The sequence below is a fragment of the Rana temporaria genome, chromosome 1 (assembly GCF_905171775.1).
Source record: "Rana temporaria chromosome 1, aRanTem1.1, whole genome shotgun sequence".
Lineage (NCBI taxonomy): Eukaryota > Metazoa > Chordata > Amphibia > Anura > Ranidae > Rana > Rana temporaria.
In genome coordinates, this window is record NC_053489.1 from 156,515,118 (window position 1) to 156,531,678 (window position 16,561).

The following is a 16,561-nucleotide window of genomic DNA, read 5'->3' on the forward strand; positions in this document are numbered from 1 at the left end:
CACAAGTGCACACAGCTAGTGAACAAATAAAAACCAGCACCCATCACCGCTGTACCAGAAAACTACACGCACCCACAGAAGTGACTAGGGTGAGTGAGGCAGGCTCCCCTCCCCCGAAGGGGCAGAAAAGAGGGACATAACACCCTGGTACATTGACCCTCGCTGGGTCTCCTACCTGGGCCGGGCTGGTGCTTGTGGCTCCTGCTCCCGCCACCTCCGCTGCGTCTTCTGGCTCCATGGTCCCAGAACGCTGCGGGCGTGCGACAGCTGTTTTAAATCTCCCGGGTTCCTCTCGCCGCTGCGAGACCCGGAAATAGCACCGCCGAAGCTCACTCCCCCTCTTGCGTTCCAGGCGGCCGGAACCGGAAGCCGCCACGCGCCGCCGGAAGTCCCGCCTCCACCCGGAAAGGACGTCACTACGCCCTCCGCTCCGGAGCCTCGTATGCCGGAAGGACGGCACCTGACCGCCCCCCCGCAAGCTACGATGCCCGGACTAAGGGAGCGGGACCTCCAGCAGCCTCTGTCCTCGCCGGACCGAAGAGGAGAAGCACCCGACCTTCACCCGCGCGTCAGGGGAGAAGTCGGGTCCGCCTCTGGAGGATCACCTCCTAACCTAAAACACCGGTATGCTCAAAAACAATCCACCTTCCCCGCCTGGGGAGAGAACAGCACACCCCTGGTTCCCTGCAGCGCTTCCACCATGGCCGGAGGAAACACTACAACTGAGGCCATGGTGGAAAGGGGCGGAATTTATAGCATTGACTGCAGTGTTTCCTGGGAAGTGGGTGGAGCTGCGCTCTCTCCAGGTGCTGTCCTGAAAGACGAGGTGAGAAAAAGTCGTTTTTAAGGGGGAACCACCGCTTTAATGACAGATTGTACGTTATGGCTTGTCCTGCTGCAGAATACGTTTGGGGCCAATCACACGCCTCCCTGATGGTATGGCATGATGAATATGTATCTGCCTCCATTTCTCAGCATTGAGGACACCATTGATCTCAACTCAATTTTCAGAGTACCAAACGTGCAAGGAACCTCCACCATGCTTCACTGTTGCCTGCAGACACTCATTATACCACTTTGCAGCCCTTCAGCAAACAAACCATTCTGCTACAGCCAGATATTTCAGATTCTGACTCAGACTAGAGCATCTGCTCATGCATATAATTGAGCCACTTAGCCTTGTTGGCACATCAGAGGCATGGCTTTTGGTGGCAATTCTTCCATGAAGACGACTTCTGGCCAGACTTCTTCAGACAGTGGATGGGTGTACCTGGTTTCGGACAGTTCTCTGCTGATGGCACCGCTGGACATCTTTCAGTGTCAGAAGCAAGCATGTTGTGTCTTTCATTTTCTGCATTAAAGGTCCTTGGCTGACCACTGTGTCTACAGTCCTTAATACTGTCCGTTTCTTTGGGCTTCTTCACATAAGCTTGAACAGCACATCTTGAAACCCCAATCTACTTTGAAATCTTTGCCTGGGAGAGACTGATGCAGTATAGCGACCTTGTGTCTTGTTGCTGTGCTCAGCCTTGCCACGGTGCATGACCTGTGATCTGAAACAGTCTTTCACAACCTCACCTTAGGAGAAAAGTTTGGTTGTTTGTGCAAGTGTACAAAGGTAAGAATTGATGCTGGTTTGAAGCATCATATACAAAATATTTATTTGTTTTACATACATTTTTTCTGCTCGCCGAATTAGCATTTTGTAAATTGACACACCAATCAGCCTCAACTTTATGAGCCCCCACCTAATTATTTTTTATTTATTAACCACTTCCCCACCGCGCCATAGACAAGACACGTCTATAGCGCAGTGGAGTTATTCTGGGAGGACGTCCCTGGGACGTCCTCCCAGAATCCTTCACTCGCGCCCCCTGGGCTTTGGCAAGTACAGAATCCTAGTATATATAAAATATGGAAAGCAGTTGGAGTGAAACTTAATAGCAAAGATGTTTTTATTACAAATTATGGGAGCAGACTGCAGTTCCTCTTTAATAGCCTACAAATATGACAGATATTCGTATTACAAGGAAACTTACTTTGTTACTGCCACACTGGTAAGCGATGTGGTTGGTGCGCCCTTCCTAAATAAAAGAATCAAATATATAGTCTTATCAACCAAACACAAAATATTGTCCTTGAAATAATGAGATTACATTTCACTATGAAATACAGATTCATGATCTCACCACCCAGCCTCGTCCAATCACAAAACACTTAGCATTTATTGAGAACAAGCCAAGACGTTCTGTGAAAGGCACCCATGCTGAGTGGGTTACTATTCAGCAGGACAGCCAACTGAAAGACATTGGCAATCACTGTAGTTAGTAGTGGCAACTACTAGGCGTCATGCACACATGGCTAACAAACATTCCACTTTTACAAGCGTTACAGGTGCTTTTGCAGGCTGGAAAAACCCATCAATGTTGGCCTATGTGCCCATGCACACAGGCATATCAGAAGAGGAGCCGATTACTGCGCCAATTTTGAACCGATTAATGAGGCCTGCTGTGCGCTAGGAGACACACTTGGAGGTCACAGGGGGGATGGGATGCTCCAGCCCAAGGGATCTGGGCAGGACCCATACAATAGACAAAGACTATTCATTTTGCTGATCTTTGTACATGTATTCTTATAATAAAGAAAGAAAAAAAAAAAAAAGACACACACTTTAAGAGGAGCTTTTGGGCAGAAAAAACGCTTGATGTGGGTCAACACATCAAAACGCTACACACATTAAGCACTTGAGCGTCTATGGATTACATTGACCAGAATATTCATTCTGCCATTGAAATAAATGCTCAAGCGCTTGATGTGCCTAAACAAGTGTGCAGTATGTGGCATTCGCTACATTTTACAATCTGCTTTTTCCTGCCAGGAGACCACCAACCTCAAAAAAAAAAAAAAAAAAAACCACGGGGATTGGAAATGTAGAAAACCATGAACAGTTTTCACAAAAGTTTGTAGCAAAAATGAAAAAGAGCAGCTCTCCAGTACCCAAAACAGTAACAAACTATGTACATCAGCTTTATCGTGCCCTGTACCAGTGTGACATCCCATAAAAAGTTTTGACTTAACAGAACAAGTTGTAACTTTACTACATTTCATGGGAAATTATGTAGTCATTTAAAGATACAATTACCAGGAAATGGTACAGACGAAAATAATCCTTTAACAAGGTTAGGGTCACAGTCTCATTCTGCCACACCTGCGGCATTGTCTGAAAGAATTAAAGCCCTCAAAATTCATGCAAACATCAAGAGAACATTGCACCAGCTAAAAAAGGCACTGCCATCTGTCTCTGCAATACATTTTACACATCGGTTTAAACATTTATCTAGAACATCCAGGCTCAAACTTACTGACCAATCAGCAACCAACCAAATTCACTTGTCTGTGTGCGTTAAAAACAGGAGGTTTAGTTGCACGCATTTGCAAATGCATGTGTAAGCTGCAGGCCCCGTCAAGGCGCTCTGTATACTGCATATATATATCCTGTGTACTTTCAGTCCAGGTGCTATCCTAAATTTAGAGGGGGAGGAGAGTTAGTTTACTCTCATCCAGCTAATTTATGTAAATTGGGCCTCTACTCTAGCTGGGCTGTACTGCCAGTTCATTCTGTGTTCCAGAGATACTTTTCCATCTCTGGGCGACACGTGGCAGCAGAGGAGTTCAGTCAGAAGCGCCTCTTGCCAGCAGCCAATTAGAGGAGGAGTTTCTCCCTCGCGGGGCTTGCTGGGGAGGGTACTTCTAGAGCGGACGCCATTTTGTGGGGTTTGTCTTCTGCTGGTTTCGGGTGCGGCACCCACCTTCAGGGTATGCGCACATCACGGGCACCGGCGATATGGCCTACCAGGCCAGGGGCGCACGTGCTACGCGGTGTCCTTGGTTCCGGGACCATGATGGCCCGGAGCAACTGAAGCTGTGTCCCCAAATATCTGAAGACCCCAAGAGAGTTGTGCTGTTCAGTGGGGAGTCGGTCTGAGGTGAGCCCGGAGGCAGGCGATCCAACCTAGACAATCCATCGGGGATCAAGGTGACCGGACATTGACAGTTTGTGTGTATGGCAACCTGTCAGTCGGTGACCATTTGAGAGACTACCTGAGGGAGATTCAGGCAAATTACGTTACTGAGAAGGACTCGCTTATTATCTACGTTCTAGAGAAAGGGGCCTGTGGCAGAGGTTCCACTTCTATCCTCATTTCAGGCAAGTCTGTGGCAGAGACTTGTTCCTTCTCAAGGTTCCGAGTGATACCATGGCTGCCAGGTCGGTGTGAGAGGCCTGTCCGGGTACACTATACCCCCTCGGCCGAGGGGCGACGAAAGTGTGAGTGCTATTTGAAGCAGGACTGCTTCTCTTCTATCCAAGCCTGAATCTGCAACTTCTCCTCTTCACCCATCTTTTCTCTTTCTACCTCAAGTTCATTGTTTGCCAAGAATAAAAAGCACAGAAAAAGACACCCTGCTGTTTGGACATTCTGTTATTGCATCATCATACCACTAGACGCTCACAAAGGTAACACGCCATCCCAAATCTATCCAGCGGCTCCTGCGGGGGTAGCGACTATAATATATATATATATATATATGGCCCCAACACATACTTAGCTGACTTTGACAATGGAGGATTTCCAAGTGATTGCCAATTGGTCCTGTAAGTTACTAAACAATGCACACGGCTGCTTGCCTTGTGGATGAATCTACTGGTTTATTACATTACATATTATATTGCTTACCATAGACAGACGTCCCCACAGACCAAAGCAAGAGCATTATTCCAGCCATAGACGGCAACTGGAAAATTAAAGGCAGTGATAATTCCAACCAAACCCACAGGATTCCACTGTTCAATCAGGGCATGCCCAGGTCCTAAAGACATGAGATATGACATTTATGAGCATGTGAGAACATACAGAGCTTTTAGTTTGTACCAACAATTTCAGTTAAATTTAAATAAAAGCTGTTTAACAAACTAAAGTCCTGAGACTAGACAACAATAATTTACAATTAAGCACTTACAAGTCCCAGAATACATATTATGAGCCAGCAAGTATTCAGTTCTTTGCTTTAAAAAGGAGTTGTAAAAAGGCAGAAGTTTTTTTATCTTTATGCTTTAAGAAAAAGCAAACAAAAAAACTTCCGTGTTTAGTAGCAGCCCCTACCCCCCACCCCCATTACTTACCTGAGCCCCTTCTCTCTCCAGCGATGTCCACGATCCCCTTAGCCATCCAGGACACTCCTCCTGATTGGCTGAGACAGAACAGAAGCGTCATTAACTCCCGCGGCTGTCAAAGTCAGACAATCAGGGGAGAGGTGGTAGGGCCAGGTCGAGGCTCAGTGTCTGAATGTATACACAGAGCACTGACTGTTTTGGTTCCTCCTGCAGCAAGCTATTGGCTGAGGGGCACTCAAAAGGAGGGAGGAGCAAGGAGCAGCAAAGGGACCCGGGCTGCTCTGTGCAAAACCAACTGCACAGAGGTGGCAAGTATAACAAAACACAAGCCGTTACAATCACTTTAACCACTTGCCTACTTGGCACTTTTACCCGTGCCCCGATTATTAGTGTAGCTGTCCCTTTAACACAAGCCAGTTATCGCCTCTTACCTCCCTTCCTCATGCTGTCAGCGTGAGGAATAGAAAGCCAATAATCGGCTTGTGTTTACATCTGAGATCAGCTGTCATTGGACACAGCCGATCACATGGTAAAGGGCCAGTGTAGTTGGCCCTTTACCCTGATCATCCGAGCCGGAAGAATTCAGCGATCACAGAGTGCCACAGGGGTCACGCGCCGGCAGCATCATCACGGAAGGAGGTCCATGGACACCCCCCTGGCAAAGTAAGCCCAAGCTGTAGCTGTCTTTCAGCTATAGTGTGGGAGGAAATGGGGAAATCTAAAACAGGAAGCCTGGCTACTGTGTAAAAGCTACAGTTCTGCCACATGTTCCAAATCAGTTCTTTCACATCTAGGCTAGGCACATTAGCCTTCAAAAGTTTATTTATTTATTTATTTTAAATAAGACAAATGTTTTGACGCAACCAAGAGTATAAAAACCTCATTTACTTTCTGAAGGTAATATGGGTCCTCCGACAATACGGGAAAGTCCAACTGCATAGTCACAGATGTCAACATACTCTTGGACTTCTCCAACACCTTCTACCAGAATCTTTCCCATTTCTAGAGAAACCTAAAATGGAAACAAATACAAGAAAATGTGATAATATAAGCCGAGGCAAGAAAAAAGCCTTCAGGATTTCCTTAAAAGGGATTGTAAAGGTACAATTTTTTTCTTCCCAAATAGCTTCCTTTACCTTAGTTCAGTCCTCCTTCACTTACCTCATCCTTCCATTTTGCTTTTAAATGTCCTTATTTCTTCTGAGAAATCCTCACTTCTTGTCTGTAACTCCACACAGTAATGCAAGACTTTCTCCCTGGTGTGGAGTGCCGTGTTCACACCATTCCTTGGACTACAGGAGAGTCAGGACACCCACTAACACAAAGCTCCTTTATCTGCAACGTAGAGAGCATCCTGGCTCTCCAGTAGTCCAAGGGAGGGGGCGAGCACGACACTCCACACCAGGGAGAAAGCCTTGCATTACTGTGTGGAGTTACAGACAGAAGAACAGGAAGTGAGATACATGAGATATGACATTTCTCAGAAGAAATAAGGACATTTAAAAGCAAAATGGAAGGATGAGGTAAGTGAAGGAGGACTGCACTAAGGTAAAGGAAGCTATTTAAGAAAAAAAGAATTGTACCTTTACAGCTACAAAGTGCCCTGTACATGCCTGATGGATACAAGGAAGTGGGTTTTATAGGCTGTTTTGTGTGCTCAGTCTCTTGTGACAGACAGTAAAATTCACAAAAGTAGGTGGGAAATAAGGAAAAGGCCTAAAATAAAAATCAATAAAATAGGCACACCTTAGGGACTGAATTAGAATGTTTACGTGTGAAAAATAATGAAAACCTTGTGCAAACCCTGCCTTCCACCTGGCTACAGTTTCTACATGGCATCAATCAAAACCAGTTGTCATATTGGAACTTTAACGGTCACTCATAAGGAAAGAGCATGGCTAGTAAAATACTAGATTGAAAGTTGATAATTTTCTGGATAACCCCACCCCATGCAAACAAGGAAAAACACTTTGTAAAGATATGGTTTTATTATAAATTCTCATCTTGATCTCTGTCTACCATGTTTTCCCCCACACCTTGTTGATACAGGTCACAGTGACGTCTCAGCCAGACACCTCCAAGCACACCGAAAATGGACCAGAGCTCAGATGAATGTCAGCCTAGCAGGTGAAATACATCTCGGAAGACACCCAGCATTACAGTAGTGCTCGTGTCACAGCCCGCCTCATACCAGAATCTTCCTTACCAATCTCTGCATCCATGGCAGCTCCATAGAGGGTTTAATCTTGGACTTGGTGACATGCTATGAGTGCAACAATGCAGCCTGTTTTTTTTTAACTATTGTTTTTAATAAACGCTCTACACTTTGATGCCGGCGTCCTCTGGTGCTTTCAGTATGTGCATTAGACAACTCGACCTGCTCGATGTGCAGCAACCATTTATAGTGGTTCTTTTTGTGGACTTTTCTTATTTCATTTCAGTTTTAAGCAACAGCGATTTGTCCTTTGTTCAAGTTACAATATGGTAGCTTTTAACGCCAGAAGACTGGACTTTTTTTTTCTGTGGCAAAAAATACAAAAAGTTTGCCAAGTAAATTGCAATACCCTATGCTTCTCCAACATTAAGCTTACTGCTATCAACAAGATGAAACCAACATACTAACCTTAACACTTACCCTCCCCAACCAACCTTCTTTTTAACCCCGATATTAACTTTTCATAATCTGAACTCAACCCGTTATCACCTCTACTGTGCGGTATCCTCTGGGCCAAAGGCCAACCCTTCCTGTGCTAAAAGAAAAAAAAAATCTACTGTTTTTAGCTAAAGTGATTGTAAAGGCTACATTCCCTACCCCTCCCCCCCCAAAGTGGAACTTCTGCTTAAACCACTCCTCACCCCTGCTTAAACCACTCCTCACCCCTTTACATGCCACATTTGGCATTTGGGGGGGTGACTTCCTGTCCCACTTCCTCCTTCCACCCAGGGACCGCTTAGGCGACTCGTCATATCGCCTAATGTGGCCAATCCCTGTAGGCGATCACCTGGTACAAGTGACAGGTCCCAGGCGATCGCCTATCCACTCAGGAAGCGCAGCGCCATTCGCACATGCGCAGAGAGTGCCCGGCCGTGAAGTTGAAAGCGGCCACGGCTGGGTGCCCACAGTTAGAATGGAGGCGCCAACGGAGAGGAGCAAAGCTCCGGGCGTCGCTTGACAGTGGAACAGGCAAGTATGTTTATGAAAAGCCAGCAGCTACACTTTTTGTAGCTGCTGACTTTTAATAAACATAAAAAAGGCTGGAATTCCCCTTTAAAATAAAAAAAAGGTTAAATCTACCCACTTTGTGCAATGCCATTGCACAGAGCAGTCAGTTTCCCACCAGTGCCACCTTCTCCTGTAGGTGTTGAGGGGGATATACAGAGCACCTCCCTGTGCAGATAAACATGGCTCTTCATATGGCCCTCCATGGGCATACACTTTAGTATACCCCACGTGAGCAAGGACTTACAAAATTCCTACCAAGTCCTGGTGCATTTTGTATGCAAATAAGGATTTCAGCGTTTGACAGCAATTTGATAAATATTTGCATTGCACAACTATTGTGCCCCTACAGTTGCACCCTCTTTTTATTGTACTTCTCATTTGCTTAAAAAAAAAAAAAAGAAAAAAAATGGGCATTGAGAAAATATATGGTTTTGGGGGTCTTTTACAAACTCTGAAAGCTGCAAGTGAAAAAAAAAATGCTAAAATTATTTGGCCACCTGAGCTTAAAACTGGAGCACAGGGCCTAGCAGTAAAGGGTTAATATCAATTTAAATTAATAAGGCAAGCAGAATTTTCTACAGAATACATTTTCAAAACATACAGCAAGTCCCTGTAATATAACTCTTTCCAGGTAATTGTTTTTAGAAGTTTGGATCTAGGGCAGGTGTGCCCAACAAGTGGCCCGGGGCCACATTTGGCCCCCGGAGCCCTCTGATGTGGCCCACGGCCTCCTGCTCTGGGGTGGAATAAAATAGAATACTGTTATTAAAGGCAAGATTATTACGAAAATCACAGTGTATATATGGGCAGATCTGTTCTGCAGTGGTTACCAGGCTGCTTTCAAACTGATCCACAGGTGCAGAGAAGTGCACCTGTGGGTTACCTGCACTGAGCCATAGACTTCTATTACCTGCGAGTTTGGTGTGCTAAGAGTAGAGTGGGCTCTATAGAGCCGAGTGGAGTGAGCTGCCATCCACCCACTCCACTCATTGTGGCCCGCGACTGGTTACCAAGTCACTTAAGTGGACCTTGCTCTTCAAAAGGTTGGACACCCCTGATCTAGGACAATACAGTTAATTGGCTTACTAAGACTGTAGTGCAAGCTTTCGAAGTGCCCAGGCATTTTTCTTCAGGCAATATTTTTAGCAAAGTACACTAAAGAAAAGAGGACTTCCTAAAGACAGAGGGAAGAAATCCAGGTTGCAAGTATATACTGTGCCATATTCCAGAAAGGTTAAAAAAAAAAAAGGAAAGCGAATAACTAAAAAGGTTGTTTTTTTTCTTTAGCGCTTAAGTTTTTCTCAGTACTGCACATCAGCTATAGGAAAATTAATGCTTTAGACAATGATCGTGATAAGTGGCCATTAGTACATCTGCAGTCCAACGTGGGTTCCTCAAACCACAATCCCCACCATCAGTGACAACATAATTATATATATTTTTTTCCTCAGATACCAATTCCATGAGTCGAACGATTAGATAACTTTCTATGCAGTTAAGCAGGACAGTGGACTGCTTTATTTACTATACCAGATTTCCAAGAACGTTGATCTTTTTTCGGAGTGCATCACCGATCTGTCTCACTATTTCTCCACGTTTTGGAGCAGGGACCTAAAAAAAAAAAAAAAAAATGTACCACATTTATGATAATGAAAAGTTGCTTACATAAACAGTAAAGGAGTGAACCCCCCCCCCAACAAGGTCATGCTTATTGTTAAATAAATGAAAACCCACACAAAGTATGTTATACAGCACAGTGCTTGTGCTGTGTAATTTGGCACCTTCTATAACCTAAAAAAAAAACTGTCTGATCCGGTTTGGCTGTACCTCCCCCCTGTAAACTGACCACATTTTATCATGGTTGCTTGCTCAGTGCCTGCCCCGCCCCTTCTGCTGCCATCATAACTATGAAAAAAAAAAAAATATTAATAAATTTATATATATATATAAAAAACATACATACACACACACACACACACATATATACACACACACCTTCTCATTCAAAGAGTTTTCTTTATTTTCATGACTATGAAAATTGTAGATTCACACTGAGGGCATCAAAACTATGAATTAACACATGTGGAATTATACATAACAAAAAAGTGTGAAACAACTGAAAATATATTTCATAGTCTAGGTTCTTCAAAGTAGCCACCTTTTGCTTTGATTACTGCTTGGCACACTCTTGGCATTCTCTTGATGAGCTTCAAGAGGTAGTCACCTGGCGCAGCACCCCATCACTCTCCTTCTTGGTCAAATAGCCCTTACACAGCCTGGAGGTGTGTTTGGGGTCATTGTCCTGTTGAAAAATAAATGGTCCAACTAAACGCAAACCGGATGGAATAGCATGCCGCTGCAAGATGCTGTGGTAGCCATGCTGGTTCAGTATGCCTTCAATTTTGAATAAATCCAGAACAGTGTCACCAGCAAAACACCCCACACCATCACACCTCCTCCTCCATGCTTCACGGTGGGAACCAGGCATGTAGAGTCCATCCGTTCACCTTTTCTGCGTCGCACAAAGACACGGAGGTTGGAAAAAAGATCTCAAGTTTGGACTCATCAGACCAAAGCACAGATTTCCACTGGTCTAATGTCCATTCCTTGTGTTCTTTAGCCCAAACAAGTCTCTTCTGCTTGTTGCCTTTCTTTAGCAGTGGTTTCCTAGCAGATATTCTACCATGAAGGCCTGATTCACACAGTCTCCTCTTAACAGTTCTAGAGATGTGTCTGCTGCAAAAGGTGGCTACTTTGAAGAACCTAGAATATGAAATATATTTTCAGTTGTTTCACACTTTTTTGTTATGTATAATTCCAGGTGTTAATTCATAGTTTTGCAACTAACGATTATTTTCATAATCGATTAGTTGGCCGATTATTGTTTCGATTAATCGGATAATAGCCTTAAAAACGAAATTTTCATATTTTTTTTTTGCCAATATGTTATTGGGCAGATTACAAAACACAAATTGCCGCAAAAACACATTACATGCTTTTCTGCAACTTCTCCATTGAAGTATATTGAACCAAAAAAAAAAAAAAATAACACCGTTTTGCGTTAAAAAGTCCTTGCCCTTTCCAAATACGCAGCAGCTGAAAAAAAAAATTATGGATGTGAACGTGTCCCATAGGAAAACATGTAAATGAACTGTAGTGTGTTTCTGCAAAAAGCACCAAAAAAACAGAGGTGTGCACCACGGCCTGAGATGTTCAGTAACATATTGGGGTTAAAAAAACAAAAATAAGTACAAAAAGAGCAAATAATCGCTACTGTAAGGCCGCGTACACACGACCGGTCCATCCGATGAGAATGGTCCGACGGACCGTTTTCATCGGTTCACCGCTGAAGCAGACCGATGGTCTGATGTGCGTACACACCATCAGTTCAAAAACCGATCGGATCAAAGCGCGGTGACGTAAAACACATGACGTGCTGAAAAAAACGAAGTTCAATGCTTCCAAGCATGCGTCAACTTGATTCTAAGCATGCGTGGGTTTTGAACCAATGCTTTTGTGTACTAACCATCGGTTTTGACCGATGGTCAGCCGTCCATCGGTCCGATTTTAAAGCAAGTTCTCAAATTTTTGTCCGAAGTACAACAGACCGATGGGCCGTACACACTGTCGGTTTGGACCGATGAAACTGGACTTCAGGCCGTTTTCATCGGTTTGGACCGACTGTGTGTACGCAGCCCGAGGGGTTCATTTTTTTTCTGTGGGACAGTGAAAGTAATATCTACAGTAGCGATTTGCTTTTTTGTAAATAAAGGGCTAATTTTAGATTAATCGATTATGAAAATTGTAATTGATTGATTTCATAATCGATTAGTGTATATATATATATATATATATATATATATATATATATATATATATATATATATATATATATATATATATATATATATATATATCCAGTAACATAATGGGGTTAAAAAAAACGAAAATTAGCCCTTTATAGTACAAAAAAAGCAAATCGTTACTGTAAATATTACCGTATTTTACGCGGTATAACACGCTCCCGCGTATACCGCGCACCCCTAAAGTTGCCCCCAAAATTCCTGTAAAAAAAAAATGTTATATGATTTTATTACTTACAGTTTTGGTGTCTTCCCAGCGTCCATCGTCCAGTCCGTCTGCGGTCTTGATGGTGTCCTCCTGGCTTCTCCAGCGCACACCTCAAGTCGAGTCCCCGCTCAGTTCGAACGCCTCCGCCAACATATACTGAGTGCAGTACACTCGGGTACATTCGGCAAGGCTCGGCTTCTCTCGCGCTCTGTGACGTTTATGCGTGAGCACTAGCGAAGCCGAGACTAGCCGAATGTACCCGAGTGTACTGCACTCGGTATATGTCGGCGCAGGATTTCAAACTTAGCGCGGGAAGCGGCTATCGGCGTATATCGCACACCCACGATTTTCCCCTTATTTTAAGGGGAAAGTAGTGCGCGATATACGCCGATAAATACGGTACTTTCACTGTCCCACAGTAATAAAATTAACCCCTTACAGTAGCGATTATTTGCTCTTTTTGTACTTATTTTATTTAACCCCATTATGTTACTAAACATCTCAGGCCGGGTTCACACCTCTGTTTTTTGGTTCTTTTTGCAGAAACACACTAGAAACACACAGTTCATTTACATGTTTTCCTATGGGACACGTTCACATCCATGATTTCTTTTCAGCTGCTGCGGATTTGGAAAGGGCAAGGACTTTTAACGCAAAACGGTGCCATTTTTTTTTTTTTTTTGGTTCAGTATACTTTAATGGAGAAGCTGCAGAAAAGCATGTAATGTGTTTTTGCGGCAATTTGTTTTGTAATCTGCCCAACAAATTGGCCCAAAAAAATATAAAAATGCAAATTGTTTTTTTAAGGCTATTATCCGATACAATAATCGGCCAACTAATCGATTATTAAATTAATCATTAGATGCAGAGAATATATATATATATATTTTTTTCAAACGCTTCTAGACGCGAACGCGGCTAAGCGGCCGTTTTTAGAAGCCGATTTCTAGCTGTCAAGTTAAATCATTCAGGAGAGGTTGAATAATGTACCGTGTAAACGAAGCCTAAGGTCTATGGGATGGGCACACACTGTTCCACTACAATGACCAAACGCATCATCTATGACATATTCAAAACATCAGAAAATATTTAAGTAGCAATGTCTGTTATACTTACATCAGCCCAGACCTGCCAGGCCTCCTGAGCCTTGATAACTGTTTCATTGTACTCTTCAAGAGTGGCCTGAAATTAACAAGGACACAAAAAGCAGAAAATAAGAAGCCAGTCATTTCTGCCCTATGCATTGCTCTCATCATTTACAAACTCCTAGGTTGGCATTAATCAGACAAATGTATCAGGTGCCATTCCTAAATAAAAACCTGCAAATCAAAATGTAGGCTATACTAAATGAAGAAGCCCACCACTGTTAAATGCATCAGAATTGTATGACATTTTCACAAAAGGACACAATTTTTGCTGTTGGTACCAACTAGCTCCCTCCAACTTCACCTGAAATCCTTGGCAAGGCCATATCTTAAAAGGGGTTGAAAAGCTTTGTATTTTTTCACCTTAATGCATCCTTGCACTCTCGCCCCCCCCCCCCCCCAGCCCCCTGTTTTACTTACCTGAGCTACAAAATTTCGTGGGCGCGATCCCACAATGGTTTCCCCCAGCTTGAGGCGACTCTTCATTGGAGATTGATAGCAGCGCAGCCATTGTCTCCCGCTGCTGTCAATCTAAGCAACGAGGCAGCGGGCCGAGTGATACAGTCTGGCTATATTACAGGAGTGCGCCTGCAAGCTAACCTACTTTGGAGAGCGCTTCCCAGAACTGGGGTTAGCTGTTGTAGGGAGGAGCCAAGACAGTCGCCGAGGGACCCCAGAAGACCAGGATCAGGGCCACTCTGTGCAAAAACGAACTGCACAGTGGAGGCAAGTATGATATGTTTGTAATTTTTGTTAAATAAACCTTTACAACCCCTTTAACCCATTGAATGTAAAGCAGGATGTTTGCACCTTTTTGTCAGATTTGTGATGCTTTTTTTTGGACATACGCAAGTATAGCTACTGCATCTTATGTATACTGAGCATGAAACAGTTCACTAAATTAAGTGGGATACACATAATGAGAAAATAAATAAATCCCTTCAACCGACAATTGCACAGTCATGCGATGCTGTACCCTCCCCCCCACAAAGCTTTCTTTTGGTGGCATTTGATCATCTCTGCGTTTGTTTGTTTTTGCGCTATAAACAAAAAAAGCAACAATTTCTAAAAAAAAATATATATATATTTTGTACTTTTCGCTATAATATCCCGTTTTTTTCTTCCCTTTTCTTTTTACCAAAAATATCGCAATAAGCATATATAGATTGGTTTGAGCAAAAGTTATAGCATCTACAAAAATAGGGGAAAGATTTATGGGATTATTATCGTTATTTTCTCTTGCTAGTAATGGCGGCGATCTGTGATTTTTAATCGGGACTGTGACATTATGGCGGACAGATCGGACACTTTTAGGAACATTGGCATTTATACAGCGATCAGCGCTATAAAAATGCACCCATTACTGCGTAAAGGTCACTGGCAGGGAAGGGGTTAACAGTAGGGGGCGATCAAGGAGTTAAATGTGTTACCTAGGGAGTAATTATAACTGTGGGGGGATGGGACTGCCTGGGTGAGGAGAGCGATCATTGTTCATACTTCGTATAACCAACAGATTGCTCTCCTCATCCCTGAAATCACAGAGATCTGTCCTTTACATTGACAGACCTCCGTTTTGTGTGGAGCGATCGCGGGCGTCGGCTCCGACGTCACGTGCCCCTAGTGGTCAAAAGGTGAACCGATGTGCAGCCATGACGGTTCACCCAGTGGAGCCAACCTGCCGCAGAATAACTGCTGCAGCTGGTCGGGAAGGGGTTAAACACCTGCGCTCAGTGACCAAAATATCAGCTGCTGTGTGCAACACCTAATGTGTTTGCACAATAGCCCCACCCTCTCTGCCCTGATTGGCTGACTGCCAGCCATGGGAGCCAGTGGCGCTGCTGTGATGTCTCAGCCAAGTGTCCAGGACAGCTTACACATTAGTGGACATTGCTGAGAAGGATGGGGCTCAGGTAAGTAATTAGGGGGGGTGCTGGGGTGGCTGCCACACACCCCAAAAAAAAAAAAAAAAACTGATTTAAATCAGATTTTTTTTTTTACTGTAATCAGATTTTTTAATCAAATTTATTTTAATCAAAATGCTTTAGGAGTAAAAATAGCTTTCTATTCAAGATATATTAATAATTTAGTTCATTCAGCATGAAAAAGGAGCCAAGTTATGTAGAATGGGGCTGTATATTCTACAATATTTCCATTTTTGGTAAACTCATTCAAGGAATCCAAGCTCTGCAAGCTGAGATAACATGCACTGCATTGATGCATTTACACATTTTCACAGTAACCATAAGATAAAAAGTTCAGAAATATTATTTTATCCCATTGTTTTGCAAATCTATGTACACTAAAAACTGTATGATTGAATCGGTTCTGATATCACCGTTTTACCTTTTCCCTTTCTCAGCAGCCTCAGCTGCACTGAAAATGAACGGAGAGAGGACAGTGGCTCCTCTCCATTCATTAACCGAGACATTGTAATTCCAGGAGGTTACGATGTTTCAGTTATGTGAATGGACATTGATCACCAACTCTGTCCATTCAGAAAACAAAGGAGCCGGATTTACCGGCTCCTACCTCTGCTCTCCATCCTGAGATATCGATATCGGACAAGGACACAGGAGAACGGAGGGTGACAGCAGCAGGAGGACTGGAGGAGGATAAGGGACAGTCAGCGGTGATCGTGTGTGGGAGAGAGTTACAAGCACCGATCACTGCTGATTTTACTAAAGCAGCTGAACCCGGGGAATAAAGATAAACGAGCCGAGTGTCAGACTTTGAAATCTATACAGGGTGATCGGTGCTTGTAACTCTCCCACAGCACTGATCAACCCTGACTGCCCAGGTATCGGGTGAAGCATTGGAGCATTTGCCCGAGTACAAGTCCTCGGGCAAATGCTCGGTATCGATACCAGCATCGGTATCGGGACAACCCTACTTTATATACGATCGATATCCTTTAAAACGTATTGCTGGAGTTTGTGAACACTTCCTGGT

At 43.7% G+C, this 16,561-nt stretch overlaps 1 protein-coding gene across 1 annotated transcript in view; it reads right to left on the minus strand.

The window, feature by feature from the left end:
* The window catches only part of ALDH7A1 (aldehyde dehydrogenase 7 family member A1), a 50,794-nt gene that overhangs the window by 21,552 nt on the left and 12,681 nt on the right, over nt 1–16,561 (minus strand). The window contains exons 3-7 of the mRNA XM_040344608.1: nt 13,584–13,649; nt 9,927–10,007; nt 6,062–6,185; nt 4,737–4,869; nt 2,040–2,084 (exon numbers count right to left, since the gene is read on the minus strand). Of these exons, the coding sequence (XP_040200542.1) occupies nt 2,040–2,084; nt 4,737–4,869; nt 6,062–6,185; nt 9,927–10,007; nt 13,584–13,649 (449 nt within the window). The remainder of the gene's footprint in view (nt 1–2,039; nt 2,085–4,736; nt 4,870–6,061; nt 6,186–9,926; nt 10,008–13,583; nt 13,650–16,561) is intronic.